The sequence below is a fragment of the Cetorhinus maximus genome, chromosome X (assembly GCF_964194155.1).
Source record: "Cetorhinus maximus chromosome X, sCetMax3.hap1.1, whole genome shotgun sequence".
Classification (NCBI taxonomy): domain Eukaryota; kingdom Metazoa; phylum Chordata; class Chondrichthyes; order Lamniformes; family Cetorhinidae; genus Cetorhinus; species Cetorhinus maximus.
In genome coordinates, this window is record NC_135917.1 from 11,995,690 (window position 1) to 12,012,291 (window position 16,602).

Consider the following 16,602-nt stretch of genomic DNA (forward strand, 5'->3'; position numbering starts at 1 on the left):
CTTCCCTCAATTTAGTCTACTGCATTCGCCGCTCCCAATGCGGTTTCCTCTACATTGGAGAGACCAAACGCAGACTGGGTGACCACTTTGCAGAACACCTTCGGTCTGTCCGCAAGCACTACCCAGACCTCCCTGTCGCTTGCCATTTCAACACTCCACCCTGCTCTCATGCCAACATGTCCGTCCTTGGCCTGCTGCAATGTTCCAGTGAAGCTCAACGCAAACTGGAGGAACAGCACCTCATCTTCCGGCTAGGCACTTTACAGTCTTCTGCACTGAATATTGAGTTCAACAACTTTAGATCATGAACTCTCTCCTCCATTCCCACCCCTTTTTGATCCCTTTTTTCCTAATAATTATATTTTTTAAATATATTTTTCTTTTCCCACCTATTTCTATTATTTTTAAATGTATTTCCATCCATTGTTTTATCTCTACCTTTTAGCCTATTTCGATCCCTTCCCCCCACCCCACCCCCACTAGGGCTATCTGTACCTTGCTTGTCCTGCTTTCTACCCTTAATGTCACCATTAGCACATTCCTTAGCTAATATCACCACCGTCAACACCCCTTTGTCGTTTTGTCTATGATATCTTTGGCAATCTCTTCTTGGCCTCCACCTATCAGTGGCCCTCTATCCAGCTCTACCTGTCCCACCCCCCTTAAACAGCTTATATTTCACCTCATTTCTATATTTACTTCGTTCTGATGAAGAGTCATTCGGACTCGAAACGTTAACCGTGCTCCTCTCCGCAGATGCTGTCAGACCTGCTGAGTTTTTCCAGCTATTTTTGTTTTTGTTTCCCTGTCCCATTCAATATTCACTTGAGAAGTTCAGCCTGGGTTAGATACTGAGCAAAGATCCCTCTACACTGGCCCATCAAACACTCTCAGGCAGATACCGAGGTAGGTACACATACATAAAAGCCGACAGTTCAACCCCAGCCTCAACAGGTTTTTGGGGGAGAAAATTGCAGGTTTCTGCTACCATTTGTGTGAAGGAGTCCTCATGAATTTATCCCTTAAAAGCCTAGCTCTACCGATATGGCTGCAGCCTGCCCCAAGGTGTCTCTCGTCCATCAATAGTTTCCCTCTATCTACCATATCAACTCCTTTTAGTATCTTAAACACCTCAAATGGATCACCCTTTAATCTTCTATACTCAGAAATACAGCGTCATCAATGAAACCTGTCCTCCAATCTACACTATTAACTGTGCCACCCAACTTTGTGTTATTAGAAAATTTCTATATCTGACTCTTGATTATTTTATCCAAGTCATTTATAAATCTAGTGAAAAGGTATAGCCCCAGTACAGATCGCCGGGTGAGGGCACAGTCTGTCAATTCGAGTAGCAACCATTAGCCCTACTGTCTGTCCCCTACCTCCAAACCAGTTCCATACCAGAAATTGCGTCCAATTCTAAGCGCTCCTGTTTTTTGTGAAAAGTCTCACATGTGGAACCTTCGCAAGTGCCTTCTGGTAGCCCATATAAGTAAGATCCACAGACACTCACTTGACAGCCATGTTAGTTACCTGCTTAAAAAACTTCAACTTGCTTTGTTAGACTCGCCCTTTACAAACCTATGACAACTTACTCTGGGCAATTTGTATTTATCCGAATGATCCACTCTGTCCCTAATAACAGAATGTACCTCAGCTGAACCCCACATTAGCACCCGTTATAATATGACTGCGCATTTTCCTTTCTCAACAGATCTCACTGTTTGCTTTCAATTTCCCGCCTTCACCTGTCCACGTAGTCTTCGGGGGTCTTGGTTTTGGTGATGTTCTCAGCATGTCGCACAAGCCATGAAATCTCATCGCGGGAAAACGACAGCGCCATAAAAACAAAAAGGACCTGGATGGAGGAGAGTGGGAAGAAGCCTCTGAAATTCACAACAAGAACTGCAAGGAATTCATCAGGACACTTAGACAAATGGAAAGTTAATCTCTCATTTCCTGGCAGATTGACAGTGAAGGAACGGTGATATATTTCCAAGTCAGGATGGTGCATGGCTTGGAGGGGAACTTCCAGGTGGTGGTGTTCCCCATGTGTCTGCTGCCCTTGTTCTTCTAGATGGTTGAAGTCGTGGGTTTGGAAGATGCTGTCAAAGGAGCCTTGGTGCATCTTGTAGATGGTACACACTGCTGCTACTGTGCATCAGTGGTGGAGGGAGTGAATGTTTGTGGGTGGGGTGCCGATCAAGCGGGGCTGCTTTGTCTTGGAAGATGTCCAGCTTTTTGAGTGTTATGGGAGCTGCACTCATCCAAGCAATTAGGGAGTACTCCATCACACTCCCGACTTGTGCCTTGTAGATGGTTGACAGGCTTTGGGGAGTCAGGAGGTAAGTTACTATCTGCAGAATTCCCAGCCTCTGACCTGATCTTGTTGCCACAGTATTTATATGGCTGGTCCAGTTCAGTTTCTGGTCAATGGTAACCCCCAGGATATTGATAGTCAGGGATTCAGTGATGGTAATGCCATTGAATGTCAAGGGTCGATGATCGGATTCTCTCTTGTTAGAGATGGTCATTGACTGATACTTGTATGGCGTGAATGTTACTTGCCACTTGTCAGCCCAAGCCTGGATATTGTCCAGGTCTTGCTGCATTTGGGCACAGACTGCTTCAGTATCTGAGGAGTCGTGAATGGTGCTGAACATTGTACAATCATCAGCGAACATCCCCACTTCTGACCTTATGATGGAAGGAAGGTCATTGCTGAAGCAGCTGAAGATGGTTGGGCCGAGGACACTACCCTGAGGAACCCCTGCAGTGATGTCCTGGAGCTGAGATGACTGACCTCCAACAACCACGACCATCTTCCTTTGTGCTAGGCATGACTCCAACCAGTGGAGAGTTTTTCCCTTGATTCCCATTGACTCCAGCTTTGCTAGGGCTCTTTGATGCCACACTTGGTCAAATGCTGTCTTGATGTCAAGGGCAGTCACTCTCACCTCACCTCGGGAGTTCAGCTCTTTTGTCTATGCTTGAACCAAGGCTGTAATGAGGTCAGGAGCCGAGTGGCCCTGGCGGAACCCAAACTGGGCATCAGTGAGCAGGTTATTGCTAAGCAAGTGCCGCTTGATAGCACTGTGCATGACCCCTTCCATCACTTTGCTGATGATGGAGAGTGGACTGATGGGGTGGTAATTGGTTGGATTGTATTTGTCCTGTTTTTTGTGTACAGGATATACCTGGGCAATTTTCCACATAGCCGGGTAGATGCCAGTGTTGTAGCTGTACTGGAACAGCTTTGTAGGGGTGTGGCAAGTTCTGGAGCACAAGTCTTCAGTACTATTGCTGGAATATTGTCAGGGCCCATAGCCTTTGCAGTATCCAGTGCCGTCAGCCGTTTCTTGATATCACGTGGAGTGAATCGAATTGGCTGAATATAGTTCACAGCTTAGTGTTATTTGGTTGGTGAAGCCTGGGGCAGGGACAAATCCCATCACACACAACATCATATTGTGAAACAATAGGAGATATCACCAGCTCTTTCAGGAAGTGACGTTAGGTGATGCCAAGGTTATAAGACTGAGGGCTGTGGAGATTGGAAAAGATCAAAACCGAGCTCAATTTACTCCACTATGTCTTCCCTCCTTGTTTGATAACAAAAGCTCCCTATATGATCACATATACAATCTCAACAAGGTTATGATACCTTTGGTCCCAGCAGGCCAGGCTCCTCGGCTAGTATGGTGCTCAGTTCCTTCACCGTGCTTCTCAGGAAGATGCGTTTCTCTCGGTGTATGGACCCACTAAACACAGGACACAAATCAAGTGTACATGGCTCTGCCACTCGTCCCCCATGCACAAGCACACACATCTCCCTCTGCCGCCCACTTCAGATATACCTGCTCCACCTTTACAAACACAGATTCACCCTGATGCATACCTGGCCCTGAGTGATGGGTGTCAATCAAAATGGCAGCTTCACTCACAATTCCACTGCTAACAGTGAGGCCATCTTATCCCAAATTGATGAAAAATCCACCTCAAATCTGATCTCAGCGTCCATTTTCTGAGGCAATCAATGGTTACTGTGCTTGTTTAACCCTCTTAACGGTCTCTTCTCAGACCACAGATACTGGATTGAAGTTTCCCCTCGTCATCCTGACTGAACCCCGCGTGGGGAGGCCCAAGGCAAAGGCGTGTGGGGGACACCATTTTCCCTCTGGCAGGAACCATGGCAGGCCCTGACCCAACACACATGCATCAGAGTACTTTATCAGTTGGATAAAGTCCACTTCTGCATTCAATTGTATTGAAAATCTGATTTAAATGGGTCAAACTGTGGTTTGAGTTTTACAGTGATTTAAAGTCTCACACTCTCCCTCTGATGTTATCTCCCTTTCCCTCTCTCTCTGAAGCTATCAGACGCTGAGTCACCACTTAAATACCTGCAGCATATCCAACTTTCCCTGGCATCAGCATTCTCATCAAGGCAGGCGGATTCCTGAAGCCTGTGGGAACCATGTCGGGTACGTCGATGTGTGAATCTTGGGGGAAGCCTGCTTTGCAATCAGGAACCTTTTGGCAGGTAAGTTTGAAAGGTGTTGCCACCTCCAGGTGTCATAATGTAATGGTGTATGATGGTTTAAGTGTATTTCCAATGTGGTGATTGATCAAAGAGCTCTGCCCTTAAGAGCTAAGTGACCATTAAATTGAACAACATTGTGCAAGTTTTCGCATGCATCAGAGTACTTTATCACTTGGATAAAGTCCACTTCTGCATTCAATTGTATTGAAAATCTGATTTAAATGGGTCATCTGGATACTGTGGTTTGAGTTTTACAGTGATTTAAAGTCTCACACTCTCCCCCTGATGTTATCTCCCCTTCCCTCTCTCTCTGATGCTATCATCCTCCTTCCCTCTCACTCCCTCTCTCTGAGGCTGTCTCCCTCTCTCTCTCTCTGCCTCTCTCTCTGTGGTTGATCCCCTCGCTCTCTCTCCCTCTCTCTCTGAGGCTGTCTCCCTCTCTCTCTCTCTCTCTCTCTCTGCCTCTCTCTCTGAGGCTGATCCCCTCTCTCTCTCTCTGTGGCTGTCTCCCTCTCTCTGATACTATCTCAATCTTTCTCTCTCTGACACTGCCTCCCTTCCCTCTGTCTCTCTGACACTGTGGGTCAGCTTTTCATGTCAGAGACTGGAAGAGGGAGATGGGACTATCCCTGCCGTTGCAATCCTGCCTCCATCAGGAAATGGGAATTCCCTGGTGGATGGCCCCACCGGTAGACCCTGAAGTGGGTCTACCATCTCAATCGGAAGTTGGGATAGCCCGGGAGCGGATCTGCTGAAGGGCTCACCATGGCCTCAAATTCTTTTGCGTTCCAATGAGCCCTTAAAAGTGCAGGCATAGACTTGGCTGAGAGCCCAGACTCTCATAGAAGGAGTACCTCTGTTTACTCAGCTGGAGAGGGGTCTGGACTTAGCTTGAATGACAACTATATGAAGTTATAATAAGCCATTTTTTCTGTGATCCCTTCTGTCAATGGCTCAATGTTTATTTGAACATAGAGTCATTATTTGCACAAGATAAAGAAGTGTCAAGTGCTAATGGCTTCTGTTGATAATTTAAGGATTTGGTTGATTGACACTTTTACAACATTGTGGCAAAAGCAGTTTCTTTAAAGAAAATTATGAACGGGTTTTTTTAAGCAGTTCCATACGTGCTATTGTTATTATAGGGTTCACTGGTTCTGTAGAATGGATACAGGATGAATGGGCATGAAAGTGTCATCAGTTGGCATGGGGCTAAAAGGGACCACTGGGTGGGTGGGGGGCATGGGTTGGCATGGGGGGTATGAGGGGTCGTGGGGGTGGGGGAGCATGGGTTGGCATGGAGGGGCATGGGATAAGGCCTTTTGACCTTACCTTTCAAAAGGTTCCAGAGTCTAGACTATGGTTCCCAACTCCTCTGAAGCCCATGAAACACATGTCCTTGAGAAGCTGGCCTGACTCGATGAAAATTACAGTGTGCGGGGGGCATTAGGAGATAGCTACCCCGCAGTGGGGCCAGCCTGGTTGGGTGTGAAGGTGTGGGTTCACGACCCACACCTTTATCCTGCTCCAGCAAAAACTGGGGGTGCCGGGAATGGGGTCAGGAATCCCAGAGTGGGATTTTCAAATGGCTCCAGAGACCTTGCGTCACATGAAGATCTGGGCCAGTCTCTCTCTTTCATTCTCTCAGACACTGCCTCTCCTTCAGAGTCAATCGGAGTTGTGGGATTTCATTACCTTTTCGAAGAAGCTTCTTCTTTACATTCTTTAGTATCTGTGATACGCTTGTTGTATCTGTAAAATAACAGGTCACAATCACATCATCAAACCTGAGCACAATCCTGTAGCAACGAGTAATAAAGTAAAGAGAAATAACAGTGCTGAGAATGAAGAATCCAAAAACGTCAAACACTCCCACAGTAGGCAAAACACATGGTAAAGTTCCCTCCACACTGTCCCCATCAAACACTCCCAGGACAGGTACAGCACGGGGTTAGATACAGAGTAAAGCTCCCTCTACACTGTCCCCATCAAACACTCCCAGGACAGGTACAGCACGGGGTTAGATACAGAGTAAAGCTCCCTCTACACTGTCCCCATCAAACACTCCCAGGGCAGGTACAGCACGGGGTTAGATACAGAGTAAAGCTCCCTCTACACCGTCCCCATCAAACACTCCCAGGACAGGTACAGCACGGGGTTAGATACAGAGTAAAGCTCCCTCTACACTGTCCCCATCAAACACTCCCAGGACAGGTACAGCACGGGGTTAGATACAGAGTAAAGCTCCCTCTACACTGTCCCCATCAAACACTCCCAGGACAGGTACAGCACGGGGTTAGATACAGAGTAAAGCTCCCTCTACACCGTCCCAATCAAACACTCCCAGGACAGGTACAGCACGGGGTTAGATACAGAGTAAAGCTCCCTCTACACTGTCCCCATCAAACACTCCCAGGACAGGTACAGCACAGGGTTAGATACAGAGTAAAGCTCCCTCTACACTGTCCCCATCAAACACTCCCAGGACAGGTACAGCACGGGTTAGATACAGAGTAAAGCTCCCTCTACACTGTCCCCATCAAACACTCCCAGGACAGGTACAGCACGGGGTTAGATACAGAGTAAAGCTCCCTCTACACTGTCCCCATCAAACACTCCCAGGACAGGTACAGCACGGGGTTAGATACAGAGTAAAGCTCCCTCTACACTGTCCCCATCAAACACTCCCAGGACAGGTACAGCACGGGGTTAGATACAGAGTAAAGCTCCCTCTACACCGTCCCCATCAAACACTCCCAGGGCAGGTACAGCACGGGTTAGATACAGAGTAAAGCTCCCTCTACACTGTCCCCATCAAACACTCCCAGGACAGGTACAGCACGGGGTTAGATACAGAGTAAAGCTCCCTCTACACTGTCCCCATCAAACACTCCCAGGACAGGTACAGCACGGGGTTAGATACAGAGTAAAGCTCCCTCTACACTGTCCCCATCAAACACTCCCAGGACAGGTACAGCACGGGGTTAGATACAGAGTAAAGCTCCCTCTACACTGTCCCCAACAAACACTCCCAGGACAGGTACAGCACGGGGTTAGATACAGAGTAAAGCTCCCTGTCTACTGTGACTAGAAAAAACTATATCCACAGCTTTAACTTCTGATGTGCGATTATGTGCGTCTCACACAAATAATGTGATGAAAGTGTAATAATTTTCATGATATTATGGTGAGTTATTGTAAAAGCAGGTTAATAGTGGGGTTTGGATAGTTTCTCTATGTGTGTATATGGTTGGGGGGGTGGTGCGGTGGATTTAATTGAGTTGGAGACAGTCGGTCTGGAGGCTTTGACTCATCAAAAGAAGCTAGGTTTGAAATGCTAAATACATAAATATGGCTAAAGTTTTAGAAAGTGATGTGAGGAGAATTTGCACTTTTGAGATAAATCAGGGTAGTTTGAATTTCAAAGAGATGGTCGGATGTTACACCTAGCCAGAGAAGCTAAACCAAGCAGTGTGTTTATTTTTCCCAACAGTTACTGATCACATTAGCACCATAAAAAGATTTATCTTATGAGAAAGGTAAAGTTCCAAACACATCTGGGAACAGTGGAATTGACATTAAAGGGGTATAAAGGAGAATGAAGCTGTGTGTCAGGGGAGGCATTGTAAGATCTACCAGAAGTGTGAGAAGTCTCCAGTAGTTGTGTATTAAGCTGCTGTCTACAGAAACTGAAGCTGGGAAAAGCCACTTTGAATCCTACTGCCCAGGGTATTGCGGTGACTTGCTTGGATCTGTTAAAAATCTATTTTTTCAATGTTGCCTTAACAGGGGTGTAACTGGAAGCCAGATTAATTCGGGGTTTTAGGAGTTATTATAGTAGTAATTTGTAGACTTATGTATGTGCTTGAAATCTTTTCTGTTGTTAATAAATGTTTAATTTAGTTTTCTAAAAAAAAAATCTCTGAAGTCTTGGTGTACTTATTACTACTGAATTCAGGGCACGCATCTCGAAATAAATACAAATTGCAAAACCATTGTGACCGCGTGATCAAGTTTCCTTTGTAGATTTGACCCACCCGGCACACATCATCTGCCGCGTCGTAACAATAAAAGGAATTGACGTTCTGATGTGTTGTCACTTTCAGCGGTTTACTGACTTCTCGCGATGTAAAATAACGCGAAAGGGAGTAAGCTCTTTCTGATGGTGAGACTCGCATTAGGCTGGCTCGCAGCCGGTTGGCTACATTACCCTTTCATGCTGCTGAAGAGCTCCTCCGCCAACTTGTGATGGAATAAGACCTCATCCCTGAAAAGCTCGATGCACAGGCTGCACTGCATGGCGTCCTTCCAAAGCCTAAGGCAGGCTGGATCCAGGTTTAAACTGTTGTGACACAGCAGGAAGCCAACTAAATCAGTCAGAGAGAGAGTAGATTCATGATTGTCCAGGTTACATGGCACAGCACAACTAATAGAGGTCATTTTAACCTAATTCACTGGCTGGGAAAGTCAGGGATCAGCCGGCTTTATACCCATCCAATATTCGTCCCCACTGTCTTCAATGAAGAGTGAAATCGGGCAGGGTGTAAATCTACCTACCACTCCATCGCCTTAGTTTCCCGATAGGTGGATTGGTTTATAATTACCCCAATATCCCTCTGCACCGAGAAATTAAATGACAGCTTAGCACTGACTGCCCTGATTTACATTTAACAGTTGCCTAATATGGGTGAGAAATCTCACACTGAGGTTAGGTCTTTCTGTTGTGGTGATCGATTGTTTTCCTAATTGCTTCGCATTCTGTATCTTTTCCAAATATCTCCGACTCTCCTGTTGACTTGCCTTTTCGATATTACAGTCAAATGTCGGCAAGGGACCAATTCCTTGCAACAACAACTTACATTCATGTAGCACCTTCAACTTTATCAAATGTCCCAAGGCACTTCACAGGAGCGTTACACAACAAAATTAGGCAACATGAGAACACAAGAAATAGGAGCAGGAGGAGGCCATTCGGCCCATTGAGCCTGCTCCGCCATTCAATATGATCAGGGCTGATCTTGGGCTTCGATTCCTTTTTCCCGCCCGCTCCCCATATCTCTTAATTCCCTGAGACACCAGAAATCTGTCTATCCCAGCCTTAAATATATTCAACAATGGAGCATCCACAACCCTCTGGGATAGAGAATTCCAAAGATTCACAACCTTTTGAGTGAAGGAATTTCTCCTCATCTCAGTCCTAAATGATCGGCCCCTTATCCTGAGACTGTGCCCCCGTGTTCTAGATTCCCCAGCCAGGGGAAACAATCTCTCAGTATCTACCCTGTCAAACCCCTTCAGAATCTTGTAGGTTTCAATGAGATCACCTCTCACTCTTCTAAACTCCAGAGAATATAGTCCCAATTTTTAAAAAATTCATCCACAGGATGTGGGTATTGTTGGCTAGGCCAGCATTTGTTGCCCATCCCTAGTTGCCCTTGAGAAGGTGGTGGTGAGCTGCCTTCTTGAACCGCTGCGGTCCATGTGGTGTAGGTACACCCACAGTGCTGTTAGGGAGGGAGTTCCAGGATTTTGACCCAGTGACAGTGAAGGAACAGCGATATATTTCCAAGTCAGGATGGTGAGTGGCTTGGAGGGGAACTTCCAGGTGGTGGTGTTCCCCATGTGTCTGCTGCCCTTGTCCTTCTAGATGGTAGAGGTCACGGGTTTGGAAGGTGCTGTTGAAGGAGCCTTGGTGAATTTACTCAGCCTTCTATCATAGGACAACCCTCTCATCCCAGGAGCCAATCCAGTGAACCTTCACTGTACCGCCTCCAATGCAAGTATGTCTTCCTTAAATATGGAGACCAAAACAGTATTCCAGATGTGGTCTCAGCAAAACCTTGTACAATTGTAGCAAGATTTCCATATTCCTGTACTCCAATCCCCTTGCAATAAAGGCCCACATGCCATTTTCCTTCCTAATTGTTTGCTAACTTTGCATTTCTTGTACAAATACACCCAAGTCCTTCTGAACATCAACATTTAAAAGTTTCAGACGTTTTAAAAAATATTCTTAACCAAAGTGAATAACCTCACATTTCCCTCAATCTGCCAACTTATTACTCACTCACTGAACCTGTCTATATCTCTTTGCAGCCTCTCTGTGTCCTCCTCACAGCTTACCTTTCCACCTAGCTTTGTATCACCAGCAAACTGGGGTACATTACTCGTGGTCTCTTCATCTAAGTCATTAATATAGGTTGCAAATAACAGAGGCCTGAGCATTGATCCTTGCAGCACTCCGCTAGTCACAGTCTGCCAACTTGAGAATGACTCATTTATCCCTACTGTCTGTTTCCTGTCCATTAACCAATCCTTTATCACTCACAACTCCATGGACCCTTATCTTACGCATAACCTTTTGTGTGGCACCTTATCGAATGCCTTGTGGAAATCCAGGTAGACTGCATCTACTGGTTCCCCTTTATCTACCCTACATGTTACATCTTCATAAAACTCTAATAAATTTGTCAAACACGATATCCCTTTTGTAAACGCATGTTGACCCTGTCTGAACATACTACAATTTTCCAAGTGCATTGATAAATACTTCCTTATTGATACATTGTAGCATTTTCCCAATCACTGATGTCAGGCTAGCTGGCCTATAGTTCCCTGTTTTCTCTCTCCCTCCTTTCTTGAATAGCGCTGCCACATTTGCTAACTTCCAACCTGCTGGGACTGTTCTAGAAGCTAGGGGCTGAATTTTACAGGCCACCCACGGGTGGGAAGACAGGCGGGTGGGCCTGTAAATTAGGGTGCTGTGTCATCGATGGCGTACCCTCTGTCAGTCCACCTGCCCCCAACCCCTTCACAATTTTACGGGTAGCCGAGGAGGCATCAGGTGAGTTACCCATCTGTAGCTCAATCGAGGCCCTTACGTGGACAATTAACGCCCAATTATGGGCCTCAACCCACCACCGCTCCAATATAATGGGCAGCGGGAGAGGCTGTGCTCAACATGTAGCCCAGCAAGTTTAACCCTGCAGGCTGATGGTCAGTGAAAGAGGTGGGTGCTTCCTTTCCAGGCCTCATGTCAGTCAAAGTCCCCTCACCCACAGTTTGCCTACCCACGTCCACCCCACCCCCCCCTCCTCCCCTGTCCAACATGCCCCCAACCCTCCCTCACCAGGACCTGTCAGCCTGGCCCCAGTGAGATCCGGGACATACCTGAATGTCCGGGTCCATTGCTGAACGCCACCTCCTTGGCCTACCTGCAGTACCGGCAGTGGCCAGCGCTCCTGCTGGCGCTGCCGGTGTGGAGAGCTGCTGGTCTCCGATTGGCTGGCAACTCGATGAGGTGGGACGCCCTCCTGGAGATAGAGGGAAATCCTGCCTCATGCTAATTAAAGGGTCATCGCCCGAAAAATTAAAGCAGGGCGAGTCAGCTGAGCAAAGGTGGGCTCACCCCAGAAATTTACGCCACGGTGTGGGAAGCCCACCCTCAGTGTAAAATCCAGCCCTAGTGAATGTTGGAAAATCATAACCTGCGCATTCACCATCACTGTAGCTACCTCTTTTAGAATCCTGAAATGTACGCTATCAAGTCCTGGAGATTTCTCAGTGTTTAGTCTCCTAAGTTTCTCCAGTACTTTTTCTCTATTGATATTAATTACATTCAGTTCCTTCAGTCTCGTTGGTCCATTGGTTACCCTCAATCTCTGGAATGTAACCTGTGCCTTCAACTGTGACAGACACAAAAGATTTGTTCAACCTCTCTGCCATTTCTTCATTCCCCATGATAATTTCTCCTGTCTCTGCCTCTAAGGGACCAAAGTTTACTTTAGCTACTCTCCTCCTTTTTATATACTTGTAAAAGCTATTTTAAGAACACTCACATCCTTCTTAAAGTGTGGTGACCAGAACTGGACACAATACTCTAGTTGTGACATAACCAGAGCTTTAGAAAGGTTCAACATAACTTCCCTGATTTTGTACTAAATACCTCCAATATGAAGTTCAATATCCCATATACTTTGCTAACTACTCTCTCAATGTGTCCTGCCATCTTCAAGGATCTATGCACATGAATCCCCAGATCCCTCTGTCCCTGCACACTTTAGAACTATGCCATTAAGTCTATATTGGTTCTCCCTATCTCTTCTGCCAAAATGCATCACACTAAGTGAACAGACATTCCCAGGTGGGGCGGGGGTGGAGGTGAAAGTTGATTTGCTTACAGAGTCTACAAGGTCAGCATTGGGAAGGATAAATTGGATGAGAAGGAGATTGGCAAAATTAGCCCCTGGCGGGTTGATAGGGCGGGAAGGCCGATGAGAGAGTGGAACGGGGTAGTTTGGATTGTTGTCATGAGGAGGGGCTGCCGAGTGCCTCATTAAGCTCTTCGGAGTAGGCCAAGAGAGGCACGGAGGGAAGATCTAGGCTTTGTCTAAGAGGGAGTCAGGGCTGGGAAAGCAGCAAGAGAGCAGGAAGGACAGAGTACTGAAGGGCTGGGATAGGGGATTGGGAACGGGGTGGGGGTGGGGGAGAGAGTACCTGAGAGGGAAGGAGTGAAAAGAGGCATGACAATAGAAGAGATGAGTGTAAAGAAAAAGAGAAAAAAGTGGAAATAGAAGTGATGGGCCCAGGTCCAGAGCAGCAGCCAAAATGCACAAGTGACTGGACTGAGGGAGGTCTCGAGAGCTACATCGGCCGAGTTACATAATCATTAGGAGATATAAAAACCCCAGCGTAAAAGAAAGTAAATTGAAGATAACAGGAAGGAGTTCAGGGGTAAAGTCAGAGATTGCATGGTAGGATAGTGATGACTTTGACAGGGGGCAATTAGCACGGGGCATTGTCCGAGTTCAGAGACAGGTGTAGTGAGTGAAGTCCAGAAGCTGTTTGAGGGCAGGATGTCAGAGGACGGACTGATGGAGGTATTGTCGTGGGAATGAAGATGTAGGACGTACAGAGACAGTTGTAGCATTAGAAAGGTGGTGGCGAAGTTGGGCAACACCATAAAGTTGCTCTTTGGCCCAGGTGAGTGACTGAAGCAGAAAAACTGGGCGGCCAAACGCCAGGTTAACAGGAGGGTAAAGTGCCTCGATCACTGCAGTCATGGGGAAAGGTCTGGAAACGGATCCAAGTAACTTGAAATATTGAGGAAGAGCAGAAGATTAGAGATGGAAGTTGGGTGTTGTGGTCTAGCCAGTGTAGTCCAAAGCAGGAACAGCTTGCTGATGGCAAGAGACATGCAGGAATTTGAAGACAAGTTTGAGAGAAAATTCAGGTCCAGGGCTTTTCCTGATCTTTGCCAGACCACAAAAGGTAAGGTCAGGGGATGGGCTTTTAACAACAGACAGGGACCATTTAAACTAACAGTTAACATAATGTTTGGCTAAAGTGCACCCAGAGGAAACTTAAATAATAGAAGTGAAGATTTAGGAGGAGAAAGCGTATATAGATCTGCACATAGCAGATGATGGCCAGAGATAGACATGCAGAGAAGGGCTCCCCAGGGAGCTGATTGCCCGTGAGGCATCTTGACCCTGAACGTGAATCTTCTAACTTCTCAACCTCCTTACCACGGTAGCTTCAAAAATTGGCACAAGGAGGTTTAAACCAGGTGTATGATTCAAAATGCAGGATGTGATACTGCTGAACATACAGTTCACCTTTCAGCCATGTTTATCGGGCATGGGAAAGTGCACTAAAGGAGAGAGGGAGACTGACTTCACAAATCATAGAGCCCTGTTCAGTACAGAGTGAAAATCAACAGCTGAGGCAGAGATATTTGCAAAACAAGCACAGGGTGAAAGTAATCAGGCAACAAGCTGGTCATCCTCAAACAAAAGGCTGGTTACAGGCTAAACACCGGTGGTTTCTGTTATTGGGGGATGTAATGTTGGAGCAGTACCTGGGGTTGTAACACTGGTGCAATACCTGGGGATGTAATGTTGGAGCAGTAACTGGGAATGTAATGTTGGAGCAGTAACTGGGGATGTAATGTTGGAGCAGTGACTGAGGAAATAATGTTGGAGCAGTGACTGGGGATGTAATGTTGGAGCAGTAACTGGGAATGTAATGTTGGAGCAGTAACTGGGGATGTAATGTTGGAGCAGTGACTGGGGATGTAATGTTGGAGCAGTGACTGGGGATGTAATGTTGGAGCAGTGACTGGGGATGTAATGTTGGAGCAGTGACTGGGGATGTAATGTTGGAGCAGTGACTGGGGATGTAATGTTGGAGCAGTGACTGGGGATGTAATGTTGGAGCAGTAACTGGGAATGTAATGTTGGAGCAGTGACTGAGGAAATAATGTTGGAGCAGTGACTGGGAATGTAATGTTGGAGCAGTGACTGGGAATGTAATGTTGGAGCAGTGACTGGGAATGTAATGTTGGAGCAGTGACTGGGAATGTAATGTTGGAGCAGTGACTGGGAATGTAATGTTGGAGCAGTGACTGGGGATGTAATGTTGGAGCAGTGACTGGGGATGTAATGTTGGAGCAGTGACTGGGGATGTAATGTTGGAGCAGTGACTGGGGATGTAATGTTGGAGCAGTGACTGGGGATGTAATGTTGGAGCAGTGACTGGGGATGTAATGTTGGAGCAGTGACTGGGGATGTAATGTTGGAGAAATAACTGGGAATGTAATGTTGGAGCAGTAACTGGGAATGTAATGTTGGAGCAGTGACTGGGGATGTAATGTTGGAGCAGTGACTGGGAATGTAATGTTGGAGCAGTGACTGGGGATGTAATGTTGGAGCAGTGACTGGGAATGTAATGTTGGAGCAGTAACTGGGAATGTAATGTTGGAGCAGTGACTGGGGATGTAATGTTGGAGAAATAACTGGGAATGTAATGTTGGAGCAGTAACTGGGAATGCAATGTTGGAGCAGTGACTGGGGATGTAATGTTGGAGCAGTGACTGGGGATGTAATGTTGGAGCAGTGACTGGGGATGTAATGTTGGAGCAGTGACTGGGGATGTAATGTTGGAGCAGTGACTGGGGATGTAATGTTGGAGCAGTGACTGGGGATGTAATGTTGGAGCAGTGACTGGGGATGTAATGTTGGAGCAGTAACTGGGAATGCAATGTTGGAGCAGTAACTGGGAATGCAATGTTGGAGCAGTGACTGGGGATGTAATGTTGGAGCAGTGACTGGGGATGTAATGTTGGAGCAGTGACTGGGGATGTAATGTTGGAGCAGTGACTGGGGATGTAATGTTGGAGCAGTGACTGGGGATGTAATGTTGGAGCAGTGACTGGGGATGTAATGTTGGAGCAGTGACTGGGGATGTAATGTTGGAGCAGTGACTGGGGATGTAATGTTGGAGCAGTGACTGGGGATGTAATGTTGGAGCAGTGACTGGGGATGTAATGTTGGAGCAGTGACTGGGGATGTAATGTTGGAGCAGTGACTGGGGATGTAATGTTGGAGCAGTGACTGGGGATGTAATGTTGGAGCAGTGACTGGGGATGTAATGTTGGAGCAGTGACTGGGGATGTAATGTTGGAGCAGTGACTGGGGATGTAATGTTGGAGCAGTAACTGGGAATGTAATGTTGGAGCAGTGACTGGGGATGTAATGCTGGAGCAGTGACTGGGGATGTAATGTTGGAGCAGTGACTGGGAATGTAATGTTGGAGCAGTGACTGGGGATGTAATGCTGGAGCAGTGACTGGGGATGTAATGTTGGAGCAGTGACTGGGAATGTAATGTTGGAGCAGTGACTGGGAATGTAATTCACTTATTTTAGCACACATATCTGTGAACTGTTGAAATGTTACAGGGTGATACGTACTGATGATCCATCTCTCCATAACCTCCAGTGACAGGTATTCACACTGCATCTGAAGCAGAAAGCAAGAATTAAGTGATTATTTTTAAGCATGGTGCTTTGATCTCCACAGATTTTCATCTCCACCAATCGATGGCAAGAAACAGAATATTCCAGTGTCATTAATATCCCCAAGGAGACCCAGAGATGCTTTCATCTTGTTAATCTTTTACATTTTGCACGGGTGACACGTGTCAGGGCCCAGAGTGACAGGCGTCAGGGCCCAAGCGTGACAGGCGCCAGGGCCCGGCGTGACAGGCGCCAGGGCCC

The 16,602-nt window shown here is 46.7% G+C and overlaps 1 protein-coding gene across 2 annotated transcripts in view; it reads right to left on the minus strand.

Moving 5' to 3' along the window:
• LOC144672721 (nck-associated protein 1-like) overlaps window positions 1–16,602 on the minus strand; it is a 101,858-nt gene that overhangs the window by 54,009 nt on the left and 31,247 nt on the right. For both annotated transcript variants that reach the window (XR_013574154.1, XM_078534666.1), the window contains exons 8-12: window positions 16,297–16,345; window positions 8,757–8,913; window positions 6,242–6,298; window positions 3,668–3,764; window positions 1,752–1,861 (exon numbers count right to left, since the gene is read on the minus strand). Coding sequence is in view for 1 of the 2 variants with exons in the window: in XM_078534666.1 (XP_078390792.1) it covers window positions 1,752–1,861; window positions 3,668–3,764; window positions 6,242–6,298; window positions 8,757–8,913; window positions 16,297–16,345 (470 nt within the window). In the remaining variant the exon portion in view is untranslated. The remainder of the gene's footprint in view (window positions 1–1,751; window positions 1,862–3,667; window positions 3,765–6,241; window positions 6,299–8,756; window positions 8,914–16,296; window positions 16,346–16,602) is intronic.